Raw genomic sequence first — 18,714 nt, 5'->3', positions numbered from 1 at the left:
ATCCACTTACAGTATTACTTAAGTACTGGATTTTGTGATTAACATCTCATTGTCTGAATTCTGAATTTGTGTAAGTAAGAACATTTTCAAGAAAATCTAACACCAAAATCTAATGCCATTTAGAATGCTACCCAATGTTAGACTCAAAATATTTGTCAATGTTCAGAAGGAATTCACAAGTACTGATCTATTTCCCACTGAAATAGTATTTTACCAACTTATACAACTTAGATATTTCCTCTTTGTCCTTTGTTAGCAATAATATTTAACATTTCTACATTCTACTAGTCCCACAGGGTTTCTAGGATTTATTTCCAGCAAACTAACTTACTGCCCTTGCCCACAGCAGCAGGCACAGCATCTCATTTACACTCATCTCCAGCTGCCCTCAGCAACAGCCACTTCCATCACTTCATTTAGCACCATCTCTGCTCTAGAATCACACTGATTTTTATTTCAAGTTCAGCCCATCACTGGATGGCTGAGTAAGTAAAATTATTCTGATCATGAAATCCCAACTAGAATCAGTTCACAGCTTTCCTTCACTTTTAATGAAACAAAAAATTGGAACAGTTAATGGTACAAAGATCCTTTTCACTATTTCCCCCCAGAAATATTAAATGGAAGAATAGCTTTAAAATAAAAATACTAGCAAAATTTAGGACCAGTTCTCAAACACTAATTATTCAATTAGAAAAACTTGGAATTCTTTAATTTTAGCATTCATAGTTCTATATATCTGCAGGGATTTACACTGTTCAATAAAAAGATCTAACAAATTTGGTTACCAGATGTTGATATATTATTTTCATTTGAGGACAGACAGCTACATTCAGGGTACCTCAAACAATAAATATTTTTGTTTTATATAAGACATCTGCAAAGTAACAGACTGATTATTTCAGTGGTAGTATTTTAAAATACTAAAACACTGATATCTGGATACAACTCAGATTCCTGACTTTTCATCCTTTTTGAAGAAAAAACCAAAAAAAATAAAAGAGCCACCGTTGACTTAATACTCTTACAGAAGTTTTATTTCAAAACAGTAATACATATGTTCATGTTTCAATTTGGTGGAAAATGGGAGAGCACAAAACTAAAACAAAACATGGTGAACATTAATAATATCTGCCTTTGGCTAGATCCTGAACTGGCTTTGTCAAATATTTATTTTGTGCTACAGAATCTTTTGCACTTCACTACCTACATCTTCTCAAGAAAAAAGTGATTCTTCAAAAAAAGAAACCAGTTCATTCCAGACATGGCAGGAAAGCAGCTGGAAGTTGTGAACACACTGCAGCAGTGATGCACATCAGCTCATCTTACTTCTAACATGTAAGACAGCAAGTTCTAACTCACAACTTCTGTACAAGTTTTATTTTTCCCCAGACAGTACAGTCATTCAACCATTAGGACCCCAGCCATGCACAGACTGAAATATGAATAATAAATGGAAAAGAAAAAAACAAACCCTCCACACCCTCTTGAAAGCATAAATCAGAAATCTGTCATTTCTTTAATGAGACTATTGTTTTCAAATACAATCTCTCTTAATCTGAGATGTGAACTCAGCCAGCTCCACCTTATTGTGACCTTTCAATAACTAAGTGAAACTGCTCATAAGAAGGGAGTAATTTTATCAGGGTCCATACTGATAGGACAAGGGACAACAGCTTTGAATTGAAGAGGGCATGTTGAGATTGCACATAACAAAGAAATTTATGATGAGGCTGGTGAGAGAACACTGGAACAGGTTGTCCAGAGAAGTTGCAGATGCCCCATCCCTGGAAGTGTTCAAGGCCAGGGTGGATCTTGGAGCAGCCTGGTCTAGGGGAAGATCTCCTGCCCATGGCAAGGGGTGAAATGAGATGGTCTTCAAGGGTCCCTTCCAACCCAAACCATTCTGTGATTGTAGCACTGTTTTCTAGCCATAAATGACAAGAAATGGTTCCCCTTATGCCACCCCAAGGTATCAAGGAACTTCTAGACAAATTCTTAGATTTACTATTGTCATCCTCTAGAATTTCACTTTCTAAAACATCTCAGTTGGAGTCACAAGTGAGTGATCCTTGAGTTTTATTTTTATTATTAAAATAGTGTGTAGTTTTAGAGAGAAATGCTGCCACAGCTGCAAAACCTCCTTAAAGGTGTCATTAACATGTATAGAGTCATAGAAAGGTTTGGGTTGGAGGAGACCCTAACGATCATCAAATTCCAACTCTGTTTCCATAGGCAGGAACACCTTCCACTGGAATATTAATGTGTGAATTTTAAGTCATTGGTTAATCAGAAATTAAAATTCATATTTTGGTTGCTATAATTTATAAAGCACTGATTCAGGATGGGAATACACATGCACTAAAGAAACACTGACTCCTAAAGAATCACATTTTCTGGTTTCACACCTTAACAGCATCACATTAAACACCATGCATCCTTCTAAGCTTGCTATCACAATAAATTAAAAAGCAACTGGTATGATCATTTTATACAGTTGCCTCCAGAAAAGAATTTAGGATCATAATAAAAACAAAGGAATAAAACCAGACTTTTACCACTTTCCCTTCTTGTTGTACAGAAGAGTGGTTATGTCAAAATAGTTAAAGTGCTCAGCATGAACACTACAGAAAATGCAAGTGCTGTGATTACATCTGAAGGTCATCTTTATCAGTATTAGAGACAAAAACTTGGGGTAATTTGGGGGGAAAGGAAATAGCTATAGGAAGCAGCTGTATCCTCTGAGATGAATGACGAGAAAAGAGCATTCCTGAATGTAAAGCTCACAACACACACACAGCTCTTCCAGAACAAATTCCGTCCAGTCACCCACAAAACCTTACTTGGCTCTAGAGTAATAAAAATTTAATCATGAAAACCAGGAATAATCCAGAAAAAATAATAAAGTTGCTAAACCACAACCATTAGGAAATTACTTACCACACAAAGGAATGTCTGCACATAAACTAGAATTTTCGTATGCAAACACAAATGTACAGCTTTCTACAAAATAAATTTTGTTATGGAGCTAAAAATAGATTTAATAAGATGTATTATATCCAGTTCCCACATGTCTGATAAGGAGCAAAAAAGGGCATAAATTAGTACTTTTTTTTAAACTGAAACTATTCAAGAATAATAAAGGTTTCAAAAGTGGGAACTTAAACACACTCAACAGGATGTTTAATGTATAAAGGCTGGTATCATAACACCATTCTGCAGATTATAAAGAAAGGTTAGGATCAAGGTTTTAAACTTCATTTTGCAAGTCTTCTGAGGCTTTGCTTCAACTTCTCCTGGATATCTCAGGGATGCTGCCTATTGAAACTGTTTTATCCAACTCTGAGACAAAGCCTTTAAAGCTTTGCTTCAACAAAAGTGTTATTCATTGAAATCCATTTCTGCTAAAAAAGAATCAGAGCTTTACAGCTGAGTTTGAGATCTTCAGCTCAATGGCTGTAGAATCTCAGTAGCAACAGAATTGAACTTCACTTAAGGAATATGCTAACAGAGCACTTCAATTTGAGAGAAAAGTCTCTTGGAGTTTAAGACAAGCCTTGAAGTAAGGACAAGTCAAACAGACAGCCTTTAACTTTCCTTTAAAATGTATGTGAAAAATGATGATGACAAAACCACAATCTTTTACGATCATCTCCAAATCAAACAGTAATAGCATTTAAATTTACCCTTAAGACACTTCAACTATTGAAGACCAACTTTGCAGGATTCTGTAAGCTCTGTAACAGTGTATCTCTTGCATAAAATGCAGATTTGAAAAAATAATTTACCAAAATCCAGAGGAAAGAATGTTATGTTAGAAATGTAGTACTCTAAGAAACTATTTACATAAGCATGTACTAGGTACTAACAGTGTAAAATAGTTATCAAGCTGTGCTGATAGGAGCCAACCAAACAATAGCTTCCGTATCCCAGAAAAATTACCTGAAGGACATGGAAAATGAAATAAGCTTTAAATAGTACTGCAGATGTATCCGTACTGGGAGTCTGTAGCAGAATTACAGACATCTGTGGCAAAATTACAAACAGCTATTTAAAAAACAAAAAAAATTTGCAAAATAAAAACCCAAAAAACAAAACAAACCCCAAAAAACTCCAAGACCAAATGAGGTCTCCAATTTGAAAGAACTCTTGAATGGCTGATTGCAATACCAAAGGGTGAATCTTGGTATATGAAATGAACACTACTCAGAACATTAAAATCAAGAAAAGCAGTATATATATATATATTTACACAATACTACAAAACACAAGCACAACAATTTGATGATTGAGAGAATTTTTTCTTCCAGCACACAACCCACAGTAAGAATAATTTCTTTAAATTAAGATTCACTCTGCATTGCATTTGAATAATTTTCAGGATACATGTAACTAAGCAGATCTATATAAATGGAATATTTCCTTAGTGCTGCTTCTTCTAACATGCTTCATCATCTGAGGTAAAATGCTTCAGGGTATTATTAAGAAACTAATTTCTGAGAAATGCATTGAAAACAAGAAATTTACAACTTGCAGTCAGAAATGCAAGTTTCAAGTTGCATTGACAACTGCACACAAAACAGAAGAAAAGATCACCACAGTTAACAGTCACACTTAGGTGCTGCAGCCACAATCCCTGTATTCTGTAACATAAACAGTTATGAACTTTATTTAGGTTTTGTTTCCACACTTGAGAACTTGAAGGGGTTTCAACTGTCATCTCAGTACCACAGTGAAGATGGGAGATGCTAGAGTAAAAATAATACATCTCCTGTGACAAAGAAAAACTGCAAAAGCAGTAGACTTTGCCTACTCCCAAATCAAACAAAAGCCACTTTTCACAAAGTGCCACTCAAAGAAGAGAATCCAAATTCTATCTCCAGAGTGCTTCTGTATCATTTCATCATGACTATGACAACTTAGGACCATGAAAAAGAAAAGCACACTGTGTAAGTTGGAGATGCTGCCTGAAATTCACGTCAGTTGAGGTAAGACAGATTTACTGCTGTTGACACCATAAGGCCCAAACACAGACTGCACCTAAGGAGGAGCTCAAGGCTACAATGAAGGTGCTCCACAGTAGGACTGAACATCTCCTATGCTGTGCACTGCTTCTTTAAAAAGGCAGCATTCAAGTTCCACAAAACCATTGCTAATTCAGTCCAAATGAATTAAACTCCCATCAATAAATGAAGGTTGTTTCCCCAATCTTCTGGTCTTCTTTTGGGAATCCTTCATGTTGTACTTGGGAGAGAAAACTGTGTTGAGGGAAAAGCTTGAAATACATACATTCCAATGAAATTCCAAATACCTGGACAAAGCAGGAACAGGTACTCCTCTTGCTCGAATCGATGATTTTCCACGGACAACTGGAACTTCTGCACTTTCTGAGCCACCATTTAAATATGTTAATTCTTGAAGTTGTGCCTGTCTGATTTCATCATTGTAGTCCTAAAACAAGGGGGAGGAAGAGTGAGAAAAAAAAAATCAAATTCTTTACCTATCACTCTCAGCAAACACTGTTCCTGAAAGTTTCCTCTTAAAAAGTTGAACATTCCACTGAAAAAGTTTAATATATAGAGCAAGATAGGAATAATATTCAGTCCAAACATTATTAGAGAATTCTACATAGTAACTTCCATTTTTTGCTCAGGCATATATTTATTCCCTTTGCATATATTTTTATACAGTTTTACCAATTAAAATGGCAAAGTTGAAGTGCTGCAGAGATAGGAGGAAACTAGGAAAAACAAATCAAGATCCCATATTCTGAACCGAGGTTGAGTTTGTAATTCCAGCTGTAGAATGATTGTGTATAAAAGCAGGAAAAAGAGGAGAGAATTGCAAAAGAGTAGAGAATAAATACACTGTTGAGAACAGCACATGAAAATGAAGGAATAGATTAGGAATCTACACTTTTAAAGTCAGGAGTTATAGAATAAACACAGGAATTCATTCAATACATACACCCACTGTTATCTAATAAGAAGAGCTCAAAAAATTAAATTCTATAATACGCAATGGTAAAAATGCCAAGGACATAAGGCTTATTTCTGTCTGCACAAATCCTCTACTCTCAAGGTCTAGCAAAAAGAAAGCTCAGGTTTTTACACACAGAATTAATATGGTACTTCTCAAGCACAATTTTCAGGGACCTTGAGTCAACCTCCGAAACAAGCAGAGCACACAGGAATAAAACAGACCCAGCACTGAACTCTTGAGATATAAGTATTTTTCTCTCATTTCTCCTCCAATTAAAGTGAGCCAAGCAGAATGAAGCCATAAAGGTGAATTAAAGATAACTATTTTACCCAAGGTGCATCTGTACTGAGTATCAAAATATTAATAGGGGCTCCTATAGGAACAAAGGGATACTTCTGATAGAACAGCTCTTCTGCAAATCGTCCCATTTCAAGAAGGAAGGTTTGTTCTAACACCACTCATTTTACAATTCAATGACAAAACAAAGAATCTGCATCTCACTGCAAATCTGAGTTTATTACATTTACTCACTAGACAGGGACCAAAAGATTGTCAGGCAGTCTTAAAGACTTTGAAACATAACCCTGCATTGAAAGGAGATTAAAACTTCCATGAATTCAAATCTCTCAATTATCCTTGAAACATTCTGCTTCTCCTAGACTTCTATAAATGGAAATAAAAAAGTTCTCCTTTATATGCCATTGCTGAAGAAAGTTACTGGTGTTAAAGCACCATAACAGCATTTTGTCCAAACTGCCTTAAATAGGTTCTGAAATTTAACTCCCAACTGCCCACCTGAGATCACCATCTCTTCAGCAGCAGACAAAACACCAAATATGAAAAAGGTCTAGAAGACTGAAATAACTGTTTCAAATGGCATAATTGAAGCTTTTGAGGAACAGAGTCCATTATTAAATGGCCAGGACCCAATACATAACCAATCCATCAGAGGGAGTAGACTAAAAACAGGAAACTCAACACTATTCCGGCCAGCTACTGTACAGAAACCCACTTTGTATTTTTTGGTTTTTTGTATTTTTTGTTTGTTGCTGGATCAGAACTGGCTACAAATGCAAAGTTTTATGTCCTGTACAGAACAAAACGACAAGAAACTGTACCACCAACATACAATAACAAAGTTCTGACAGCCTGTATCAGATGCCCTTTATAATTTTTTCACTAAACATCTCTTTCAGAACTGTGCCCCTGGAAGAATACTTTTGATAATTTTATACTCAATTAATTTAATCCCTTACCAAAAATACTTGGGTTGCCACTGTGTGTGTTGCGTCCCTTTTCTTTTATCCCTGATGCTTTCTCACTTTCCTGCAGCACATTACCAGACACAGCAGCAGCCTTAGGTCACAGAGAAGGGCTCCACTGTGCACAGCACAGAACAGAAAACATGGCCCTTATCACAGATGCCAGAGGCAGCAGGAGGATGCAGAGTGAAGGGGCATTACAAGGCAGCCATGATAAGCTGCACTGTTAATCCATTAGACTCTGAAATGGATTCCTCAATTAAAAGTAGCAGACGGTCAATTTACGAATACTCACTGCTGGAAACAGCACACTTCAAGTGAAATTAAGCAGACAATCTTTTCCTCACCTAGAAGATGGACATGGAAACCCTTTAGACTGCATTCCTCCTCTGAACAGCTTAGGGAGTGCCAGCACTTGAATTTTAGTCAAATGCTGCTGCTGAATTTCAACTGAACAGGTGTACTCTCATTTTGTGAATAAACTGCCTACCCTGACTAACTACAATCTTATCCAACCTCCATGGTTGGATAAGATTGTAGTTAGTCAGGGTAGGCAATTTATTCACACAATTTGATTGTAGTTAGTATGGTAGATTGGATTTACATCAAGATCCATGCAAGATGTTTTCATCCCACAAGTCCCCATACTTATATGATCTAACTAAACCTTTGAAATTTCATCTATGATTTTCACCCAGTCAGATCAACACATTGGTAGCAGCTCTTCTTGGGATCACTCTAGCTTAAGACCTTATTTCAATTTATCACTCAAACCATTAGCAAAGCTATTTCTTTATATCATGTTAGGTCCCTACAAAAACCTCTGCAGCTTTGCAAAGCACTCAACTACATCTTTATCCTGACAGTGAGCAATCAATAATTATCAGGTTTCCAGCCACCTTTTTACACCTCACAGCTACTTGCCAGCTTATTTAAGGAAAAGTTTGCGAGAGCTTCCAAAGGCCACCAAGCTCTTCAAAACGCCATTAAAAGCTATTTCATCACCACATCTTACAAATCAAATATGCAGAAGGTAGGACAGGCTACAGGAAAAGGTTGTGAATCCTGCTCACATTGTCATGTAACTGGTATAGATTGTTCTCTCAAAGACATTTCTATACTTTGCTTTAAAGACAAGGAAAACAAGAATCTCTGGTAACCAAAGGCAAAGGGTAATTAGTGCTTTATCTGTCAGAAGACAAATGATTGCCACAATTCAAAAATTAAGCAAAACAGGCTAAATTCTAATGGCCAAAACCACCACAGCCATAGAATCACAGAATAGTTTGGAATGGAAAGAGCTTTAATGACCATCTCATTCCAGCTCTCCAGCCATGGGCAGGGACACTTTCCACTAGACCAGGATGCTCAGGACCCCATCCAGCCTGGCCTTGAAACCCTGGTATAATACAGGGACAGGTGAGGTTGAACATACCTGGCTTTCTGACCTGACAGAAGTAATTCTGAGATAACCAGTATCAAGGACAACAAATCTAATACTCAAACTAGAGTGCTGACCAAAGAGTCTGGCCAGAATAAAGGGAAGAACTAAAGAGTCTGGCTAATTTAAAGGAAGGTAAAAGAATATACTTAAAGTCAGAAGTCACAATTCCAACTACAGAAGAAAGGTAAGACTCAAGGCAACATAAGCATAGCCAAAAATACCCTAAAAACCAGTTTTTATGTTTCGGGTTGAGTAATGCCAATAGTTTAAATGAAATTACACCACTGTAGCTACTTGAGGTTAAGTTTCAATGCAAGGGAAATGCCATGGATCCAAAGATCCAATAACAGAGGTTGAGGCATTTTTCCTGTAGTCAGCTACTACAAAGATATTCTGTATTCTGCATTCTAGCACCAAATGTGATGTTATGTTCAGCACTGATCTGAAAGATGAACAATAACCACATTCATAAATTGGGTTTAGCATCTAAAACTGTAGGAAGTCATAATGACCCTACATTGTAAGGAGAAGGCAAATTATGATCATAATCATATATACTCACAGCAGGACATCTTTCCTGAAATAAAACAGGTAATTTTTTAAGAAAGTCACAACAGAGCTTGGAGGAAAAAAAAAAAAAAAAAAAAAAAAAACAAAAACCACAAACACAACAACAAAAAAATCCAAACAAACAAAAAAAAACCAAAAAACCAAATCAAGTTGCATTTGGCAGCAGTGAACCAAACAGTAGTTCTAGAGAAAAAACTGCTCCTTATTGCTTCAGTGGCTGTTGCAAGGGGGGGGCAGGCAAAAGAGATTAAGGCATTTAGAGCAATTCTGATAAGCTCACATTTGAAAAGCCAAAGGGAAATTAAGACAGTATTGGCTTGATCCCACAGTTCAGGAAAGATTATGTAGCATCAGTTCAGCTCAGTATAATAAAGATGCAATGATCAAAAAATAAAGATGGAAAAGTGCATAACCACCAGTCAATGGAATTGCTCATTATCAGTCTGTAATTCTACTGGCTTAACACACTAATGAGTAGGTTTTGATAAGCTTACTTCATTTACAGCAACATTAGGGAAATCAAGCTCAATGAAGAAAAGCAAGACCTCTGATGAAGGGGGCATGGGGATCAGGCATATCCTTCCTTCCAGCATGTACAAGAAGCATTTATCAAATTGGACATATTTCTATCTAAAAAAGGCAGCTGTTTGCTGTCTGGAATAGCTAAGAACTTAATTCTCCCTTATTCTCTCCACACCATTAAATCATGAATCATGTAAATAGAGTAACCTTTGTCATTATGAGAGTCCAGCATTCCTACAAATATTCTGTAGAGTATCCCCTGTCTGATCTGTTAGGACGTCTTAACAGTAGTGTGCTCATTCACCTCTTTTCATATGCATTAAAAAAAAAAGCAGTTTGGAACCTGCAGACAAATATACAATGTGACGCTTGATTTTTTGTAAGATAAGAACGTAATGCCCAGGACATCTTTACTTTTTAACTGTCCTAAAGTTAAAAATCTACATTAGGGTTATTTCACATCAGGACATATTCCTACTGAACCTCCTGATGACTGTCATTTATCATCATTTCCTTCATACCACAGTGTAGTATTGGGGCACGTGAATTCACTTCATTCAGACAAAAAACAGATCAGAAGAAACAGTCAAGGAGCACACAGCTCCAGTCACCTGGAGACTTAGTTTCATAAAATATCTTGGGTTGGAAGGGACCAAGAGGGATCATTTAAGTCCAAATCCTGGCCCTGCATAGGACACCTCTAAAATCCCACCATGTGCCTGAGAGCATTGTTCATTCCTTGAACTCTGTCAGGCTTGGTGCTTTGACGATTTCCCTGGGGAGCCTGTTCTTGTGCCTAACCACTCACTGGGTGGTTTCAGAGATGTGAAGTAGGTTTGGTACAAACTATAATTCCCAAAATACACATATAATTCCCAAAATACACACAGGAGCACCAGCAGTTAAGTCACCAGCACCAACTGCACAAGACACAATCCCACCAGGTTCCCAATGTGGCCACTTTGGCTCCACTCAGACATTTCCAAGCTGTCACTCAGACACATGCCTCAGAAAACTTTCCTTGGCCAGATCCCCACAATTCCCAGATCTGACACAAATAAAGACTAACACTTGGGTAACATTTTTAGCAGTAAAAATAAAAAGAAGTCAATGCACCTTGAGAATGCTTTGCTTTCTATACTATTCCTTTGATCACCAATAAAGGCAGAAGAAATGCTCACATAAGAGCTAAAACAGTTGGGAACTTCATACAGAGAAATATCACCTCAAGTGCTCCAGAACTTCCTAAGAGAGGCTGGATATTTTCAAGCAGTTTAAAATTGAAAAGAAGTAAGGTTGCTTTTTACATGAGGAGCAGATGAAGTTACCTTCTTATAGAAGACATTAGAAACCCATTACCTATATATATCCCAAACCTGGAGTACAAAATTGTACTGGAAACCAGATGTCAATTTATACACCCATACAATGGAAGCTGAAGTATATACCAGAGAACAAGTACAGCTCATGAATCACTAGTGTTGTGATAAAAATGAAGATACAAGATAAACCTGTATTGATTCTCAGCACTCAAAACCAGGATTACAGGTGAGAGAAATACTACAGCTTCAAATGTATTAATTCTTAAACACAACTGATGCTTCACGTGTACCAAGAAAACATTAAAGGCACATATTTGACAGATATTTACAATTATTTGTAGTCTATGATACTTTGCATATGACTAGTTAAGCAAGAATAAGTTTCTCTTTTACTGTAGGTCAGGTGATGAGATTAGCGTGGACTGTTACAGATTCAGCCAGTAACTGCCTGTACCAAAACAAAGTACTTGACAATCATAATTTCTTTCATAAAGGAAATCAAGCAACATGACCTGACCAATACTATGCACTGTTCAGAATAACGGAACAGTTTGGGTTGAAGGGACCTTAAACACCATCTAGTTCCAATCCCCTGCAATGAGCAGGGATACCTTTGCTAGACTAGCTTACTCAGTTTTAGAGATAACACTTCTCACTCAAGACTACTAGAATTCTCATTAAAAAAAATACTAACAGGAATGAGGAACTTCTTAATTTCTTCCAATGCATGTCCCATTCTGGCATATGCTTCTGCAGGTGGAGCAAATACTTCAATTAAAACATGCAGGTCATCATTTAGGTGGAAATACTTTGCCTCTCCACTTTTCCTCAACTCTTCCTCCTAGGAGATAAGAAAAAAGATTGGTTTTACACATTTTTGTTTGAAACATTGTAATGCAAGTGTGGAATTTTCTCCAGAGGAATTTGCAGACACTGTTCATTCATGTTCAGATGTCTGCAAATAAATATAATGTGAAGTAAGAGCCAACAACTTCTGCTCACATACAGAAATTGTAGCACAAGGAGGAATGCTTCCAAGAGTTTTCCCAGGTGCATCAGTTTCATGAAGACACTTTTTTTGAAAGTCTACAGAAACAGGTTTGATCTAATATTCCATAAGAACAAGCTTATTTTACCAATATTATTTCAATCTCAGTATTACTATGCTATTCTCACTGAAGTTTTTATCCAATGAGTGGCATCATTCACAGAACTGAGCTATTTGGACATAAAGGTAACAGCATATGAAATGAGGGAAGAGAACATGAGCAAAAAGAGTTCACCATTTCAGTAGCAGTTCAGCTATTTCAGTAGCAAGCTTATTTCTTTCATCTTCCTTCACCCAACCCACTTCAATGACTGCAAAGCTGAGTTCAATGGAGTAAAGCAGAGCTCAGTTTTCAAATACTGACATTCACATGCAAAATATTCACAGAGCAAAAGGGCAGCACTTGCTTTTTTCAGGCTGCCTCGCCCATGTGTACTTGACTGGTCCAAAGGGATGAAACCAGCATTAAAAATAATTTCATTGTTTTACCAGACAACACTATATCAAATAATTAGCAGTTCTGTTGTCTAAAAAACTAACACTCCCCTGCAGCTTCCTGTATTTGACAAGCACCAGATAAGCACTTCACACTTAAGATTACTAAAATTTTAAGTTGCAATGATAGCTGAAATCTCCCTTGCACACCCCTAATTATGGGTTGAGGTTTGTATGTGACAATCCATTTCTGCTCCTCATGAATAACATTGTTATCAACATAATTTAACTATGAATATGTTTAAAACAGAAAAAATAAGTCTAGATTGCTGTCAGAGCACCCAGACCAAGAATATTAAGAGGTCACTCAGCAAGACTAGACTCCATCAGTAAAGTCATTATTTTGTCAATAAAAATAAGAGATCATATAAATAGAAAGTAATCTAATATAAACATGACAGCTCAAATATTTAGTTTTAATAGGAACTGCTTCTCAGTTAAATACTTTAGACACAGTCAAAACATGAGCCACTAGTACTGGAAGCTAGTTGAGTTCTCCATATACTGGTTTTTAGTATATACTTGCACCACACATTCCCTGTCCTTTTCCCCTAAAGAGAAGAAAAAAAAAATCACTGTGCAGTTTGTTTATGCAGAAAACAGAGTGCTAAGAAATTTCCTTTCTGTGTTTATCAATCAAGTTGGCTGACAAAAGCAATAAGCAGCAGAAGAGTCACCATTTTCTGCATAGGACCTGGTAAAAAAATATATCAATCAGCACATTCAACAAAACACACAGAATTTCAAAGCAAGTTTTTTTAAGGCCATTGCCATAACCAAACTTTTAAGATCACTCTGTGCTTTTTTGCTAAGTTCACTTTATTGTATTTTATTTTAGCTCTGTAACATGACTTGGCAGTGCTTCCATTACTTTCTCCATTACTTGGAAGGCCAGAAGTTGGACTTTGATGATCCATGTGGGTACCTTCTAGCTCAGGATATTCTGTGGTTCTATGAAAACACTGCATATAAAAACTCTTATAACAGCACACAAATGAAAATGAGCTCACTCACTCACAACCTTGGGAACACATTAAGCATATCAGGGTTTCCCATGAAAACCAACACAAAAGCCACAACTTGCTCCAATTCCAGTATCCCTCTTTGACAGCAATTTCGCTTCCATAAAATTCTCTGTCTTCCATTACTTGACATCTATTGGCTTGATTCCACGGCATGTGGAATCTTGGCCAAAGAGAGACATTAACCAATAATTAATATTAGGATCTCCTATGCTTTTTATTTGTTCCAATTTTTGTTACAAGGTTTGGTCCCTTCCTCAGAAATTTAAGGAAAGTATCAAAACTCCACTGATAGAGTCAGGCCTTACCTTTGTCTTGTCCCTCATAGAACCTTTTCCCAAAATAGACATTTTTGTCAGTGTTTCTTCCTGTAAACGCTTTAGAGAATTGCCACGTGGACCCAAAAGTTTTCCCACGAAGTTGAACTGTAAGAAAACAAACAAAAAACCAACACATTAAATTAACTGGATTTTTAATTGTAAATAATGAGCAATGAGTAAATTAAAGAGGATATTTTGCTAAAACAAAATAGTTTTTAGTCCTAGGTGCAAATGATTAGATCATAAATTTAAAAATATTAAGTACAATCATATAGTTCAATTAATAGAATGTCAGTGGCTCCAGCAACACAGAAGTATCTGAACTGAAGCATGACTTGGTGTCCATTACAAAGCCCTCTTGCTCCAGCTAACAGGAGACATCATGTCCAAAGGCTTTTATCCCACTGAGGGACTCCAACCACCCCAACATCTGCTGGAAAAGCTGCAGACAACCCTGGAGACCCCTGGAATGCATGTGGGACAACTTCCTGACCCAGGTAACAGACAGACCTACCAGGGGGAGGCATTACTGGAGCTGTTGGTCACCAACACAAGTGAGTTCCATGGGGACACCAGGATTGGAGGCAGTGATCGTGCATTGGATGTGGATCAGGTAAGGAGTAAAATGGGGCTCAAGAATTTTGGGGAAGCAGACTTCCAGCTCTTTGGGGAGCTAGTCAGTGGGATCTCCTAAGAGACTGCCCTCAGAGATAAGGAACAGAGCTGGCACATCTTTAAGGAAGTCTTCTATTGAACACAAGAGTTAGTGATTCCCAGCAGCAGGAATTCAAAGGAAGGCAAGAGACCCACATGGCTGAGCAGGGACAGGCTGGTCAAACTAAAGGGCAAGAAACAAATGCACAGAGAGTGGGAGTTAAGACAGGTGATCTGGAAGGAATACAGAGCTGAAGTCTGCTTGTGTAGAGCTGGGGTGAGGAAGGCCCAAGCACTGAAACTGAATCTGGCAAAGGACACAAAGCAACAGAAAGGGCTTCTCCAGATGTCCCAACCAGAAAAGGAAGGTTAGAGAAGCTATTGTTCCCCCCTTGTCCTGATAAACAATCCTGGAAAACTGGTTACAACAGATAAGAAGGTTGAGGTACTCAACAACTGAAGTGACACAATCATGTTAAAAAGATAGTTTTAGGCAGAAATAAAATATAGTGATACTGAACAGCAAACAAGCTTAAGCCTTATAGCCTCAAATTTATGAAACAGTTTCTAAGTTCTTTGCTTGTCCCTCTACTACCATGTCACTGAAGAGCCACGATGGGCTGCACTAATCTCCCTGTTCATCTGGAGTTACTTGAAAGGACCTAACAATGGAGAAATGGCAGTGCCAAATCTTTTGTTGCTACACTGGAAGTGCTGATGGAGCAAAGGCCCAGCTGTACTCACTCTACAATGCAGAAAGTTTACAGCTCCAGTTCATTTCTTTCAGCTTTAGACAAAAAGGAAAACAAGCATTAAAGGTCAACTAAATAGGGAAATATAAGTTTATTCCCCTTACTAGTTGCACATTTAATTCCGTATGTAGACCTGACACAATACAATTGAGAAAATGGCTTACAGATGACTAAAGTCCACAGAGTTTATTACATTTAAGGCCTTGCATGAACCAGTCTTTTCTGAAATTATCAGGTCACATCAAAAATTCTCAGGGAATTTCTTTAATTTTTTTTTTTATTAGAGTTGTCATTTTTTTTCTTATAGGTCCTAAGATACAGTCAATAAAAATATTAATCAGAAATATTGAACAGATACAGGCAGAAATTTCCCTTGCTGAGAATATTCAGGATTCAAGGCCACTGATGGGGTCCTGTGCAATTTAATTTACAATCATTATTTCAACAGAAGTTTGAACATCTGAAGGCACAGATGCTCTCCAGAGATTCCTTTAACTTGGACTTCTGGTTTTATTGTTTCTGGAGATATAACTAAGGAAGGAAAACAAATTGAAACAATTTGAACCTCGAGATGTCAATTACTCCTTTTCAAGAGTTTCCTTAAAGGAAGCTCATAGTTCAGCTCAAAGTAAAGCTTTCATGTAGAGGAACACCACCTCAGTTTTTTAAGCATTACTTAAGATTACTTATGTCTACTTATAACAGCCTTTTAAGCTACAAAATAAACACACTTTACTGCAGCTATATTCTTTCAGTTAAAACCAAGTAGTTTACTGTTGCGTAAATCTAAAATTTGATGTACCAAACTTCAATACCTCCAAAAGTTGTCATCTTTTAAAAGCCATGAAATCTCTAGTGCCATCTAGACACTACAGAAGCGATACAAGGACTGCACAGATGACATGTTCTAGACACATTTCATGAACATTAAAATGTATTGTCTGTATCCTGAGATCCACTGAACTATTCTTTTCTGTGCACCGAGGCTCCAAATACTTGATTTGACAAGTCTGAAGCATAAGAAACTTGTGCTGCAAGTCTGAAATTCTGCTGATTTAAAAGCACAATACTTCTAGGTGTAGCTCAAAAGCACAAACAAAGGTTAGTAAAATACGGCTTGAAATGCACCCACAAAGCATTTTTGCTCCCACATAACAAAACTGAAAGGATCTGGAACATTTCAGTTGATTATTTCATAAATAAAACCCATTTATTATATTGAAGGAATCCTTTCAGGAGAAAACAGATTAGTTACTTTGAACAGGTAATGCATTTTATTCAAACTATTGGTTTATCTCCCTTTTACATCAAATTGGAAACATCTGATCAAAGGTTTATTTTGAGATATTTCACAGAATACAGGAACACTCAAAGTATCAGTCACTAAGTTACTATTATTACTTATTCACTGCTTTCAATCAAATAATAGAATGAATCAAACCTAAAGGTACAAATTCAGCACACAGTAAAAGAAATTTTACTTACAAAATTAACAAATCCTCTTTATCTGCTGGTGTTACAGAAGCAAGAAAGCCTGGCAGATCCAGGTTAAGCTCTTACCCAAGACTGCTCACATACAAGTTGCATGGGGGCTTCCCATGTTCCACATTTAGGGTTTATTTGCCCCAAGACCACAAGAACAAAGAATAAATTCAGGTTGATAATTGAACTCAAAGGTTATAAAGCTTATAAGGTTTGAGTTAAGCTTATTCAGCTATATCTGAATTAGACACACTGGATAGTAACAGACAGACATCTGAGCAGCTCTGCCCGAGTCAGACCAGTCACATTCACGAGTGCTGGGTCACAATCAGACGTGCCAGACTCGCCTCTTTACTCACCCCTTTCAAGCAGCACAATCACCTCCAAACTGCTGTAAATACCAAAAATTGTCCTCATTTTCACCAATTTCAGCGTAACATTGTATTAAAGCAGTCTCGATGTACTCCAGTGCAAGTTGATGAAGTTTTCTGTTCTACAGCACAGAAGAACTCTTAAAGAGTCAACCATAAACGTCACTCTACACTAGATCAACTTTGTTAAATCAGGAATTGTCTCTGCACTAAGACAGCTTCTAATGTATTAGGTAAGTACCAGTAAACTATGGAAAATGGCATATTTAAGAGGAGATAAAGTCCCCAATTCAATTTTGCTTTTAGACTAGCTCTGAGGGATTTGATAAATATGGTATCTCATACAAAATTACAGACATCTTTGCAAAAACAATTGCAAGACTCAGATTAACAGACCTGGGAGGTAAAAATTAGATAAAATGGGAAAAATTAGCACCTCAGCTACACTTCTAACTAAATAATATTCTACTATTGATAAATGGTACCCTCTGAACAAAATATAATCTGATAATACATTCATTTGAGCAAAAGGATGCAAGATTTGAGAGGTGTTCTTATTCCCAGAAACTGAGAACTGGTTTACTTTTTGGGTAAAGATACACCATACAGGGCAACAGCCCTTCCTCAAATTCATGGGACATGGGATTTTTCTCTTGACTATGGTGTCCATTAGCTGGCAAATACTGGTTAACTGTACTGAAGGAGTGCATTTGTTTCCCTTTTACAGATTATCATAAAGTCTGTAACAAAAATCTCTAATTTAAAATACATCTTAAATATAAAACATCTTTCACAACAGAAGCAACAAAAAAAAAAAATGAGGTTTTTGCTTCAAAATTGTCTCCTTTCTTAGCTGTTCATAAATCCTCATTTAAGAAGCATTTTTTCAGTTATTGTACAATGGAGATTATGGGCATCACTTTGCAGCACCCATTTCCTCACAATCACCAAATCAAAACATGAGTTGAACAGTTGTCTAGAGATTTGCTTCCTTACCACAGCACTGCTTGAAACCATTCCCTGAAAACATTTCAGAAGAAACACAGTTACAAAGAACATTCAAAGGACATGATATTCTCTTCAGAACCATTTGAACTACTATATGAATTATAACAAAAAAAAAATAAATCTAATTCCAGTGCTGCAGCATTTTTAAATGTATATATTACAGAAAAGGGGATGTAATAGGAAAAAGTAATCCTTGTTTATCTCCAACCATGGCAAGTCTGCTAAGAATGGTTCATCCAGCTTAAAACACTTAGTGAAAGTATAAATGCTTGACCAAATGCTTTCCTGTAAAGCTTTAAGCACTCCATTGTTATTAAAGCCATAGAAAGCTTTCCTGACAGATTAGTTTTCTGCAATGGTTTCTCTGTGACAGGGTCACTAGGAAAAAAAAAAAGTTAAGATTCAGAGCACTTTCCCCTAGAATGACCTGAAACAAGGCAAACTTCAAGGTTTTTCCTAT

General features: G+C 36.9%; 1 protein-coding gene across 2 annotated transcripts in view; it reads right to left on the bottom strand.

Moving 5' to 3' along the window:
- KHDRBS3 (KH RNA binding domain containing, signal transduction associated 3) overlaps positions 1 to 18,714 on the bottom strand; it is a 91,567-nt gene that overhangs the window by 40,145 nt on the left and 32,708 nt on the right. For both annotated transcript variants that reach the window (XR_010350402.1, XM_064398028.1), the window contains exons 3-5: positions 13,976 to 14,092; positions 11,797 to 11,943; positions 5,312 to 5,451 (exon numbers count right to left, since the gene is read on the bottom strand). Coding sequence is in view for 1 of the 2 variants with exons in the window: in XM_064398028.1 (XP_064254098.1) it covers positions 5,312 to 5,451; positions 11,797 to 11,943; positions 13,976 to 14,092 (404 nt within the window). In the remaining variant the exon portion in view is untranslated. The remainder of the gene's footprint in view (positions 1 to 5,311; positions 5,452 to 11,796; positions 11,944 to 13,975; positions 14,093 to 18,714) is intronic.

The sequence above is a fragment of the Passer domesticus genome, chromosome 1 (genome assembly GCF_036417665.1).
Source record: "Passer domesticus isolate bPasDom1 chromosome 1, bPasDom1.hap1, whole genome shotgun sequence".
NCBI classification, from domain to species: Eukaryota; Metazoa; Chordata; class Aves; order Passeriformes; family Passeridae; genus Passer; species Passer domesticus.
The sequence above is the reverse complement of the archived record's forward strand: the minus strand, read 5'-3'. Positions and strand labels throughout refer to the sequence as shown.